The sequence below is a fragment of the Elephantulus edwardii genome, unplaced genomic scaffold (genome assembly GCF_000299155.1).
Source record: "Elephantulus edwardii isolate Elephantulus edwardi_28Jun2011 unplaced genomic scaffold, EleEdw1.0 scaffold00010, whole genome shotgun sequence".
Taxonomy (NCBI): domain Eukaryota; kingdom Metazoa; phylum Chordata; class Mammalia; order Macroscelidea; family Macroscelididae; genus Elephantulus; species Elephantulus edwardii.
Genome location: NW_006399760.1, coordinates 4833699 through 4847959, shown reverse-complemented (window position 1 = coordinate 4847959; position 14261 = coordinate 4833699). Strand labels below are relative to the sequence as shown.

At 35.2% G+C, this 14261-nt stretch overlaps 1 protein-coding gene across 1 annotated transcript in view; it reads left to right on the top strand.

Annotated features, from left to right (window-relative positions):
* The window catches only part of LRP1B (low density lipoprotein receptor-related protein 1B), a 2414068-nt gene that overhangs the window by 2252006 nt on the left and 147801 nt on the right, over positions 1-14261 (top strand). Inside the window, exons 78-79 of the mRNA XM_006880809.1 lie at positions 9701-9924; positions 10849-10955. Of these exons, the coding sequence (XP_006880871.1) occupies positions 9701-9924; positions 10849-10955 (331 nt within the window). The remainder of the gene's footprint in view (positions 1-9700; positions 9925-10848; positions 10956-14261) is intronic.

Sequence of the window (14261 nt, the reverse complement as noted above, 5' to 3'; positions counted from 1 at the left end):
AATCAAGAACTTAAGGAACTGAGAAGAAGATTTTAAAGAGAAGCACTGGAAGACAAAGCAAATAATTATTATGAAATGTGCAAAGAGCTAGAGTCAGAAAATCAAAAGGGACAAACTCAATCAGTATTTCTTAAGCTGAAGCAACTGAAAAAGAACTTTAAACCTCAAGTTGCAATACTTAAGAATGCTGAGGGAAGAATGTTGAATGACTCAGGAAGCATCAAAAGAAGATGGAAGAAGTACATAGCATCATATACAAAAAGAATTGGCTGACATAGAATTTCGTGAAATAACTTATGATCAAGAGGCAATGGTGATGAAAGAAGAAGTTCAGGCTGCTCTGAAGGAATTACTAAAAAAACAAATCCCCAGGTATTGATTTGACCTATTTGATTTGACCAGGTATACCATTTGACTTATTTCAATAAACAATGCTGCCCTGAATGTGTTGAAGTGGTTGTGCCAAGAAATCTGGAAAACTGCCTGGCCAACTGCTAGAAGAGATATATATGTTCCCATTCCAAAAAAAAAGAGACATGTCAGAGTGTGGAAATGATAGAATACCATTAATTTCTCATACACAATCTAGATCCTGCAGAAGATGGTACAAAAATGACTGGAAAAGTACATCAGCAGGGAACTACCACAAGTGGAAGCTGGGTTAACAAGAGGTTGTGGCACTATACAGATCATAGCCAACAATAGATGGATCTTAGCCAAAAGAAGAGAATTCCTATCAGAGGCATGTCCATCTGTGTTTCATTGACTATGCAAAGGCATTTGACAATGGGGATCATAAGAAATTGTAGCTAACCTTGAAAACAGTGGGAATCCCAGGCCACTTGATTGTGCTCCTGTGAAACCTGTGCTTGGATTAGGAAGCAGTAGTCAGAACACAGCAAAAAAACACTGCATGATACAGGATCAGGGAAGGTATGCGTCAGGGCTGCATTCTATCTCCTTACCTTTTCAATACATTTGGAAGCAGGAGTGGCATCCATTTCCTAAACAACATGTCTCTCGAAACTCTGTGAACTTTGAGAAACAATGATAGTTATAGAAAGGCTTCAGGTCTTTGATTCATAGGGTTGCTATGAGTTCAGCACAACTCAACAGCAATCACCAATAACAATGAGGAACAGATCAGTCAGGAGGCTGGACTTTATGAGGAGGAATATGGCATCAGACTTGGAGGAAGACTCACCAACAACCTGCGTTATGCAGATGACACACCTTGCTTTCTGAACTTGAGGAGGACCACAGTCATTTGCTGCAGAAGGTCAAGGATTACAGTCTTCAATAAAGATTGAAACTCAACATCAAGGAAACAAAGATTTTCACCACTGGGCCAGTTGATAACATCATGATAGATAGAGTTTGAGATTGTTAACAATTACAGCTTGCTTTGTTCCAAAATCAGCACTCTTGGTCCCAGAAGTTAGTAAATCAAAAGTCAAATTGCATGGAGAATATCTGCTAACAGGGAGCTCCCTAATGTATTGAGAAGCAACAGTGTCAGTCTGGAGAATAAAATCCACCTGATCCAGGCCATCGTCTTTGCAATAACTTGCTGTGCATCTGAGAGCTTGTTAATGACTAAGGATGTTAGAAGAATTATTTATGCCTTTGAATTGTGTTGCGGGAAGAGAGTGTTGAACGTACCTTTGACTACCAAAAGAACAAACAGGTCTATCCTAGAGAGGGTGAAACTAAGTTGCTCCTTTAAGGAAAAGACTTTGATCCTGTATCTCACATACTTTGGGAATGTGACCAGGATGGCTTAGTGCTTGGAGAAGGAAGGACATAATGCTTGGAAGAGTGAAGGGACAAATCAGGAGAGAAAGACCTAGGATGAGATGAATTGACTTGGTTCCTGGGATAAGATTCAGTGTATTAGAGACGATGAGATCGGCTCAGGTAGGGCAACCTTCATAGCTTCTGTACATGAGATTGCTGTGAGTCACAGGCAATTCAATGTGCATAACAATCACACCACCACAATATTTGACTTTACATGTTATATATTTTAGTTATCACTGAAATGGAATTAAAAAAATCTTTTTTCCAGGAACAAGAGAAAAAATGTGTAGATTTAAGTGATTCTTTAGCTCACCAATGCATTTGTGTTTAATCTGAAAAATAAGGCATGTCTTCTTTCTTAATCAAAATTCTTTACACTAGAAATATGCTTAAGTTTTCCAGAGTTTACCACTAGTAGAACCTTCACCAATATTCTTTCCTTTAAAAAGAAAGACAGAATGAAACTAGATAATTCAAACTAGATAATTCTTAATTGCCATCAGGCCATGTTTAGAAGTACAGAAGCAAATATTATTAGCCTTTCTGAACTTAAACCCTTAACACAAAAATCTTAAATTTAATCTAATCAGGACTGTCATTGAATTTGTTCTATTTTGGTAGAGATATTATTGCTATTTTTCAGATACTCCCAAACAGACCTCAACTCATAGTAACCCTATGCAAACACATCAGTGCCTTAACTGATTCTGTGCATCCTCAAAAATCTCCACTATATTTAAGCCCATTGTTTATGCCACTGTGCCAATCCATCTCATTGAGGGTTTTTCTCTTTCTCTGACCATCCACTCTACCAAGCATGATGATAGCCATTTCCAAGGACTAGTCTCTTCTGATATCATGCCCAAAGTGTGTGTGATGAAGTCTCATTACCCTTGCCTCTAATGAACACCCTAGCTGCATATCTTCCAAGACAGATTTGGTTTTTATTTGTTACTCCATGATATATTTGTATTTTTAATCAACACCAAAATTAAAAGCAATCAATTCTTTTGGGGGCTTCATTAATCATTGTCCAACTTTCACAAGCATATGCTATTGTTATTAGATGCCTTCAATGTGAATACTATTCATAGTGGCCCTACAAACAAAAGGCTTGAACTCTGTCCTCTACCATGTCATCATCTCAACTCACTTGAGTCCATTGTTGCTGTCACCAAGTCAATCCATATCATTGAGGGTCATCTTCTCTTTGGTTTACCTTTTCACCTTTTCTAGAACGATGACTCTTGACAAGGAATAGCCTTTCCTGGTAAGATTCCATCAGTATGTGAGATGAAGCTTTACCAGCCTTGCCTCCAGGAAGACATATCTGTTTATTTTTTGTCAGTCCATGGGATATTCAATTGCTTCACACTTGTAAAACAACTTAAAATACCATAATTTGGTTCAGGCACACTTTACTGTTATCCTTGTTCTTTCACACTTTAGAGAGGTCCTTGCCAGCAAATATGTCAAATGCAGTATGTTTTTTGCTTTCTTGACTGATGTTTGGTTTTGATTATGGTTCCTAGTAAAATTAAATCCCTGACAGTTTCCATTTTCTCTCCATCTATCATGATGCTGTATATTAGACAAATGAAGATTTTTAATTTTTTTATTGATAAGCAATTCAAGCAGAAGGCTTTGATTTTCTTCAGTAAAAACTTCATATCTTTTTTAGTTTTTCAAGATATTCATCACCAATGTCAGATGGATCTTGGCTGACAGCAAAGAGTACTGAAAAAATGTTTCATTGACTATAGAAAGTTGTTATACTGTGTAGATCACAACAAATTGTGGCTAACCTTGAAGAGAATAAAAATAACAGAACACATGCTTATGTTCATGTGAAACCTATACTCAGACCAGAAAACAGTCCTCAGAATAGATTAAGGAATCACTGCATGGTTCAAAATAAAGAAACAATTGTCTCAGGGATGTTTCTTGTCTCCATATCTTTTCAAACTCTATGTGAATCAGATCATCTGGGAGGTTGGATTTTATGAAAATGAATGTGGCATCAGGATTGGAGGAAGACTCATCAATAATCTGCAAATAACACAAAATTATTTGCTGAAGTTAAAGAAAACCTGAAGCCTTTATTCCAGAAAGTTAAGGACTATAACCTTCAATATGGATTGAAGCTCAACATCAAGAAGACAAGATTCTCACCACTGCACCAGTTGTCATTCTCATGAGAGATGGAGAAGAGATTGAGGTTGTTAACAGTTGAAACTTGCTTTGTTAAAAAATCAGCACACTTGGTACCAACAGTCAGATAATCAAATGATGAATTACACTGGAAAAATCTGCCTCAGGGACCTCTCTAGAGTACTGAGGAGCAACAATATCAGACTGAAGTCTGATTGACCTAGGCCATGCTCTTTGCAAGTACTTTGTACGCACCAGAGAGTTGGACAATGACTAATTATGACATAATAAGAATCAATGCCTTTGAGTTATGGTGGTGGAGAAAAGAATTGTACCGTTGACTGCCAAGAGAACAAACAAGTTTGTCTTGAAGAGCGTGAAACCAAGTGTCTCCTTGGAGGCCAGGATTTTGAAGTTCTGTCTCACATACTTGTGCACATGGTTAGAAGGGATTAGTCCTTGGAGAAAGACATTAAACTTGGAAGGGTCAAGGGACAACACAGGAGGAGACTCCTGAAAAGATGGATTGTCACAATAACTGGGGTTATGGGAGTAAATGTGTTGGAGTCAGTGAGAATGGCTCAGGATAGGGCACGCTTCCGAGCTATTGTATATAAGGTCACTAAGAATCAAAAGTGACTCCACGGCACATGACAACAATAATATATACATTTAATAGAGGGAAACAGGTATTTTACTATGATTATACTGGGTAAAATTCATCATATTTTCATACTATGTATTTTCTATACTGGTGTTAGAAAAGTATAAATGTATTCAGACAGTCTCTGAACATCTTAAAGTAGTAATTTTTGGCTTTGTCTCTCACATTCACTCATTTAGAGTTCACACAGACATGTCATCTATTTAGGCAATATATTTATTTTGATTAAAATTGGTGGTGCTGGGGGCTCATACAAAATTATTTTGTTTGACTAGGACAGAGCTTTACAATCTTTCCATCAGTGAATGTTATTTATATGATATTTCTAGTGCATTCTGTATTACAGAGATTTATAATAAAATTCAGTAAAGCCTGAGATAATACTGGAGAGATGAATAGTATTTCTTGTTAGAACTGAGGATAAAAGGTACTATAAAATTACATGGTTTGAATTTTGAAGTCAAAGTACTGATAAAAATGAAAGTACTGATTAAAAGATCATTGTAGATTGTTAGTTCTGTATTCAGTTCAAGTTATATTTCCTTCTGTAAGAACCTCATAATAATTTACTAGCTAATAATTTACTAGTAATAATATCCTAGGCTTTTCCTTGGAAAAGGACATCATGCTTGGAAATGTGGAAAGTCAGTATAAGACAGCATGACCCTCAATGAAATGGATTGACACAGTGACTGCAGCAAAGGGATCAAATATACTAGAGAGAGTAAGGATGGCATCAGATAGAACAGGGTTCAGAGCTGTTGTTTATAAAGCTGAAATTAATAGATTTACTTGGCACAAAGGCACTTAACAGGAAGTAATAATTTAGCAAACAATGACTTGTAATTCCTGTTATTAGATGTGCTGTGTTCGTTTGATGTTTTTGGTGTTGTTAAATAGCAAAACCTCCTTTTCAGTCTAAGAACTTTGAGTAGGAAAATTTGTTGACCACTAAACTACACAGAATAGAGTGGTCTTTTATTGGCTTGTGGGTATAGTCTTCTCATTTCATGTCCATTATAGTTTTGTAGAGTTGGAGCCTAGTCCACAATGTGTAACAATAAAGCACACAAAATACTCTCATGTATAGAACAACACTTCTATGTAAGACAATGCATGATAGTGTGGAGGTCGCATATTTTGGTGAGTGGAGGGAGATGGTGAAAGAATTAGGAAAGATCCAGCAGGGACCCAAAAAAGATGGAATAAGAGAGGGCATAGATCAATGGGGGCATTATGATTATCATAAGAGTCTGGAATGAGGGTTACAGAGTGGAGTATACTTGGGGTGGGAGTGGGGATGTGCGGTGTGTGTGGGGGGGGTTGTGTACCAATGAAGGAGTTTTTATTTTGCTTTTCAAGGAGAGGAGTGAACTGGGGCTGGGGTGGGGGTGAGTGGGTGGGGAGAAAAGTGCAACAATGAATGAATGGAATTTCAAAATCTCTGTAGATGTTCATTGAAATGAAAAATAAATTAATTAATTTTTAAAAAACCCAACATAATGTATGGAAATGATTGTGTGAAACACAGTATGAATGAAGGAATGTATGAAATGCAATGTATATAGATCAAACAATGTATATGAATTTTGTAGGCAAACGAATAGAAAATAAAAATAATTTTTGAAAACCCCACAAACACTATCATGTGTTAAACAATATCATGTTTGTACTGGTTGCTTGAACCTAATAAATTCTCTTACATATTGACCATATATATATATATTAAATTGTCTTCAAATAAATGTTTCTTTTCTTGATATAACATTAGTGGGAATTTCTTTTCACTTTTAGCTGTGTACAGTAAATAAAACCAGGTTAAATGTATTACTACTGGTTCTACTTAAGTAGGCATCTACATACACACATTCTAAAGTAAGCAACATCACCATGTGAATCCTTCCCTCCCACTCACTCCTCACATCAAAATAGAAAATTAGTCAAATAAATGCTTTATTCCTAATATCAGAAAAGCCTGGTTGAGCCTGCTGAGCTTCTCTCAATGAGGATGGCTTAGAGTCAGGTCATGCTGACCTATGTTTGATTACTCTTGGTGACGATGGTGCTCTCACTTACCTGGGCTGGCACCCAGCATGTATCTGGGTGCTGCTGTTTATATGAAATCTATACCTACACCAAGCATCTGCTTTCTACACAGAATAAGGAAATACTGCATGGTTTAAAATTGGGAAAGGTGTGTGTCAGAGCTGTATCCTCTTTCCGTACCTATTCAATCTGTATGATGAGCCATTCTTTTGAGAAGGTGGACTTTATGGAAAATAGTGTAGCATCAGGATTGAAGGAAAAATCATCAATAACTTGTGTTATGTATAGATAACACACTTTGTTCACTGAAAGTGACTGGGATCTGAACTGGTTGTTACAGAAGATCAAGGTCCATAACCTTCACAAGAAAACAAAAATTTTTACCATTAGACCAACAAAAGATATCATCATTGATAGAGAAAAGATTTAAATTGCCATTAATTTTATCTTGTTTGGATCCATTGTCAACACTGTTGGTACTAACTATGTCTTGGAGAAAGTGCAACCAAAATGTTCCTTGGAGTCAAAGATACTACAACTTTATCTCACATATTTTGGATATGTTTTTAGGAGAGGCTATTTCTTGGGAAAAGGACATCATTTTTGGAAAGGCAAAGGGTTAGTGAAGAAGATGATGAGATGGATTGTTACAGTGTCTGTGGAATTGGCTCAAATATGTCCATAAGGCTGGTGCAGGATAGGAGAGAGTTCAGACCTGTTTTTTCAAAGGACGGCTCTGAGTGTTATTTGACAACAACTAACAGCAAGAGTTCCTACTCAACGTCATCAAGTTTATTGAAGGATAGAGACCTGGCATTATATGCCATGCTGGCTTATTCTAAATGAGCACTTTTAGCTTTGTCTTACAATGATTCAGCAATATTGTATATTGCTGTTTTGTTGTTGTTGTTGTTGTTAGGTTCCATTAAGTCAACTCCTATAGCAATCCTATGTACAGGAGATTGAAACCTTGCCTGATTCTGTACCATACTCATCATTATTACTATGTATGTGTTGCTGTTTTTGTGTACCGTTGAGTCAGAAACTGACCCATAGCGGCAGTTAATCTCATCCTTCTCCTGTGGACCAGATGTTGGCCTCAAACTGCGTGTTTTCCGGATTGCGGCATAGCTTCTTACCACTAGGCCACCAGAGCTCTCACTATGTTTATCTATACATACATCTCCTTAAGATGTTTATATTAAATTGTAATAGGAGTCGTATCAACCTCCTAATTAACATGCCTCCGGAAACTCTATGAACTTTTGATAAATGTCGATAGTTGTAAAGGGGTTTCAAGCCTTTTGTTCATAAGGTCACTATGAGTCGTGCTTGACTCGAAGGCAATCAACAATCATCATCATCAACAATAATATGTAATATAAATGGAAGGTATTTTAACTTTATCAAGAGATATTTAAATACAGCATCATTTTAAATATCTTGATCCTAACTATTTATTCCAATAAAATTATATCTGGAAAACTGCTAGTGAGGTGGATCGGTGGGGTGATGAGCTCAAGTGTATTATTAGAGATGATGAGGAAGGCAGTGATAGGACCGGATACAGGTTTGTTCTTCATGGGGTTGCTCTGTCTTTCTATAGCTCAGTATGTCATTTCTTCTTATCACTGAGTGATATACCATTGTACAAATATATTACACTTTGTTTGCTGATTCATATGGAGGACTTCTTGATTGGTTCAAACTTTGGGAAATTATTGATCAAGCTTCTTTACATATCTTGCAAATTTTTACGTGGATGTATGTTTTTGCCTTAATTTTTACATGTTTATCGTCTATATTCCCTTCCTAAGAGTTAAAGCTATTTGAGGCTGAGAATTTTCTTATTTTTCACTTCCCAACCATGTCTAGTATCTACCAGGTGAACAATAACTTTGTTGAAATGAATAAACAAACAATATTTATTTAATATTTTTAAAAATATATGAATGAAACATAATGTATATAAATTTTGTATGCAAGCCAATATAAAATAAAAATAAGTTTCAAAAAAATTACCATATCTGCTGAATGCAAAATAACTAGGTCTTTCTTACATTACTGAAAAATAGTATGTTGGTCCAAGCTTTAAAAATAGTCTGACACTATCTAGTTAGGCAAATATTTACCCTAGCACAACAACTTAACTAATTCCTGTCAAATTGGTTCCAATTTATGGTGACTTCAGTTGAATCAGAGTCAGAGTGTGCTCCACAGGTTTTCAATGACTAAATGGAAGTGAATCACTAAGATTTTCTTCCAAGGCTCCTCTGGGTGGGATCCAGCATTTCTGTTAACAGCTGCACATATTCACTGTTTGCATTACTCATGGGTGTCTTTTCTAAGGTAACTACTCAGGTGAAATGAGTGTTTGTGACTATTAAAAAGAAAATTTTAGTGAAAGGTTGTTCTGCTAACTCAATGACCAGTCCTTTAGTGTGGTTCAAATTCACTAGCCAATTCATGGGCAAAAGATGGGAAAATTTAGTTTACAGCTTCAGAAATATCACCAGAGCTTATGAGTTGGTTCTTACTGGGGGTCAATAACTTGAGTTGTGACTTGTAATGGACAAAAACTTAAATGAGCCAAGTGGATATTTAGAATGATAAACAAACATATGGCACATTTATACAGTGAACAGGGCAATAAAAAGTAATAAAAACAGACACATGCAAGAACACAGAGGAATTCATAGATATTAAGCTGACTGGAAAAAACGTAAACAATGTTGTAATTCCACTTATATGGGTTTACTAACTGTTTACATAATAAACATTGACAGAAGTCATAGGAAATCTTTCTGGAGTGTTGGAAAGAACATAAGTGAGTAGTGGTTAAATTTATAGGTAAGATTCCAATAAAGAGTACATGTAAGACTTGTATAGTTATATATCTTTTCTTAGGAAATATGTATAACCAGTAACAACTGACTATATTCACATAGCATTTTCCCTTCAAAAATCAATATATGCATGAAAAACACTCCATTATTTTGCTTTTGAAAATACTGTGGTTTACTATTTGTTTCCTTTCAGTGTCCTGAATTTAAAAGACCCAGGGATATTGCAGTTGACTGGGTTGCTGGAAATATTTATTGGACTGATCACTCTAGAATGCACTGGTTCAGTTACTATACCACTCACTGGACCAGTCTGAGGTACTCTGTGAATGTAGGACAACTCAATGGCCCCAACTGCACAAGACTTTTGACAAATATGGCTGGAGAACCCTATGCTATTGCTGTAAATCCTAAGAGAGGGTAGGTTCACAGATTATTGCTGTATTTTTAAATGTAAATATTGACTAATGTTGTGTTGTTTTATTTATTTAACAAGTATAAAATATAATAGATTCCTAGTTCTTCTCAATAAAAATCGCTACATCTTACCTTCTGTTTGGATATATGTCTTTTTCAGTTAAATGTCTCATTTTTTTTTTTTGCAGAAATTTGCTATAATGTGTAGTGGGTATGTGTATATTTTATTTACTTATTTTTATCATAATTATTTATAGCAATTTTAAATTTATTACATTTTTAAAGTTTTATGCCTTTTAAATAATTATTTATTTAATAAAATACTTAATTTGGTATCAAACATTAAGATATACTTTATTAAGCAATATCTGTCAAAATTTAGCTGGGAAGTATAGTTTTTGTCAATTTCCTGAAACCTCTACTAAAATATTCATTGCATTTATTTAGAGTTTTCTCAAGAAATCTGCATTTTAAAACTGTAAGGTCACCAAGGAAGAACAGAACCCAGTTCTGGCCAAAAAAGACAGCTTATTGAGGAGAAACTGCTGGGCTGTCTTCAAAGTAGAAACTAGCACCTACTCAACATTATAATAGGGTTTTATATTGTCTTGAGAGGAAATTGGGAAAGGAGATGTTTGCAGTTGTTTACAAATAGGGATGTGGGCTGGGGTCTCATATAACTATTCTGGAAAATAGAGGTAAGGCAATTTTTATTCTTAACAGAGAGAAACAGAGTCACAGTGCTGCTTCCTGTGGTTGGATCATTTCAGTGGCTATTGTGGGAAAGGAAGGGAGAGCAGCTCCGTAGCCCTAACAAAAACACTGAACTGATTCTGATACACAAAGTATGGAGACACACTGATACTTTGAAACAGTAATTTTAATTGTACCATCAACAATTTAATCTCTTTGATCAATTGTCTTCAGGATGATGTACTGGACTGTCATTGGGGACCACTCCCACATAGAAGAAGCAGCCATGGATGGTACGCTGAGAAGAATTTTAGTACAAAAGAATTTACAGAGACCAACAGGTATGATGTGTTGCTGACACACTCCAAAATGAGGAGCAGTATGATAAGATTATTGGCATTACAAGTCTTTCTATCTTCTATGGCAAGATAATAATTTTTACAGCAAACAATAATGCATAGTTAATATTTGATGTGTATTTTTCCAGCTTGTAAATCAGGTGCTTGCTATGCTTCCAGTTTTATTATGGGGATGTTATTTCAAAATTGCCTGGACTATAAGACATTTAACAGAATCTTGAGATTTTGACAGTTTACAACTATTTTTTTTACAAATACATGCTCATGATGGAATGAATAGATGTCATCATGCCCAAAAGATTAGGAAAATAAACTATGGAAAACTAACAATTTGGTAATTCACAGTTCTTTTCTGTCTATCCTAAGTGTTCCCTAACCCAGATTGGACATCTCAGTTACATCTTTAACTTTTACTTTCTCAACTGTTCAGGAGTTCCAGACATTTTTCTACCTCCATGTTCTTCTTCCCATACTCGCTCCCTCCAAGTTCTCCCATCTAGAGTATTTTTCAAACTTTTGTCTACTTAGCTGAATGTTACTCAAGTTTTAAGATCTGTTTATAGCACTTCTTCTCAACACAGCACTTTCAGGCTACAGTAGCCTCAGAATTCCAAGCCATCATCCTTCCCACAATTGTTTATTGTACCATATTTCATAATTTAAAATTTATATCTGTCACTTTTTACTTAACCTTTTTGTTTTGTTTCTTTGATTATTTTAAGGGCTGAACATATTTTAATGGTTTTGTGCGTGTGTGCGCCTCATGTTCCAACTAGGCTGATTTCACTCTTAATGTAAAATAAAAAAGGCTTTGCAACTTAGTTTATTTACATAAATACATCTTCATGATTTATTTTAGAAATCTAAATTAACATCTAAGAATCTAATTTGAACCATATGCCAGAAACTCTCCCAGTTGGTGAAGAATTAAGGTCTTAACTTTTTGAAGCAAATATCCACACTTACAAAATTTCCCTTCTTAGAGAATAGAATTTAAACATCTGCATAGTATCAATTAGTTATTTGCAGTGCAAAAGAATAATAAACCATATTAAGTGATGATAAAAGATGAGCATGTCTACTTCTTATGGGATGGACATATATTGAGTTTAATGCTCAAGTACTTTGTTCTGAGAACTTCTACCATATAAACAGCAGATTCTCAGAAGCTTCCTATCCATTCGTTTAATGTATACTCTGAGCCTAACTTGGACCACGTGCGAGTTCAGGTATTTGGGCTCTAAGAGTGAACACAAAGTCATAAATCCCTGTTATCCTGGTGCTTATAACCTAATAAGGAGCAGAGCTAACATGGTGATATACACAAAAAGAATATTTTAAAAGTAAAAGCAAGTTATTATGTTAAATGTTACAGAAAAAAGAGCAAAAGTAGAACAGGAGGAAGGATTAGGAATGAGGGACAGGACTTTCACAAAACATTATTATGATGTTAGTGTGGCTCTGTTGAGAAGATGACACTCGAATACACATTTTATGGTGTTAGCCTGTAACCCAAAAGCAGGCGGTTTGAATCCACAAACTGCTCTCTAGGATTTGTGATTTGTTACCTCTGAAAACCTACTAGAGGGTCAGCTACAGTTCTGACTGTATGGCACATAACAACGACAACAACAACAAATCCTTTAACCATAGATTGGTTAACGTTACAGATATAAAAACTAGACCCAAGGTAAGACAACTAAGTGCAGATCTCTCACAAGTAGTTAAAAACAAACTTTGAAATACTGGCTAATATCTTAAAATTTTCTTTGGGCTTCTCTTTTTAAAAATGTCACATGCATTACTTTAAATTTCAACTTACTGTAATGCCATAGGAGAAAGTAGAACTGCCTCTTGTTGTTTATAAAGTTTATATTACAAAAGCAGACTGTCATATTTTTCTCCTGCTCACCAGCTTGATGTTCAAACTGCCAACTTTTTGGTTAGCAGCTGTGTGATTTAACCATTGCACAATCAAGAGCGCCAGATTAAACAAAAAAACCCAACCAAACCCATTGCCACCAAACTGATTCCAATTCATAGTCACCTTTCATTGGGAATCCCTGGCTTTCAATCTTTATTTTAAACATTTTTATTGATTTGCATACAATAATTCATTGAAATTGTATTTCATTCATGCACATGGTGAGTTTTTAATTTTTTTTTAAAGAACTTTTTTTCTCCAGTGATTTCCCTGTTTGGACTTTTATCATATCTTACTAGTTAACCTTTCATTTTAACAATAATGCATTTATGCAGTTTTGTACCTAAGACATTAGATGAATTCCCTCAGCATAATACTTTCTAGTTTCTCTGATGTTATGTAGTTTGTTGTTTTTTTTTTTTTAATTGTTGCTCCTGAGTGCTGCGTAGTATTTCGTCGTTTACCACAATATCTCAGTCCAGTCCTTTGTTGGTGAACGTTTGGGTTGTTTCCATATTCTTGTTGCTGTGGATGCTGCTGCAGTGAATATTGATGTTGTCAGTCTTAACAGAAAGAAACTGCTCACATTTCTCCCAAGTAGTTGTTAGTGAATCCTAATTATCACTATGTGACACCTTTTCCTTAGAAGTACAAACAATATGGACTACAGACTTTGCCACCATTAAAACAAGGCTATGACAGTGCCTACTCTTCTATTTCCACAAATTTTTAATGAGGAATGTGCCTTATTTTCTCTGATTCTAAAATCACAGGTTTTAATTAATTGTTATCCTGAAATATCCTTTCTTTACTATTATATTGGCAAAATTCCCCAAAAGATGACACTTTGTCTGTTTTCTTTTTCTTTGGAGACTATAATTGAGAAAGCAGAAAACCCTTGGGAAATTTCAGAGTCAAACAACAATGAGATGCAACAATCTCTGGAGTGTAGTACTGGTATTGATATCATCAGAGATAATAAGGAAATTACCACATGTTTAGTAGCATTATCATGCATCTCTAAAACTTAGTGAACTTGTGTCTTAATATTTTGTATCTTCCAACTTGTGATCATGTTATAGTTTATTAGAACAAGTATCACATTTTTTTTAAAGTTTTTCTCAGTTATTTCCAAATATCCATCATTCTCCAAAAGAAAGAGTGGCTTGTGGTTTGACCTTATATGTTTGTTTGTTTTATTGTTGGCTCTTTATAAAGACCAAAAAAGGTAACATGACATTGTTTTGAAGCTAGAAACAAGCTTTTTTTTTATATAAACTTGACTCTTATCTCTATTAAAGAAAAAGTTGAATGGTTCCTATATTAACTATTTAATTAGATTTGAGGCCTTGAATACTAATGAG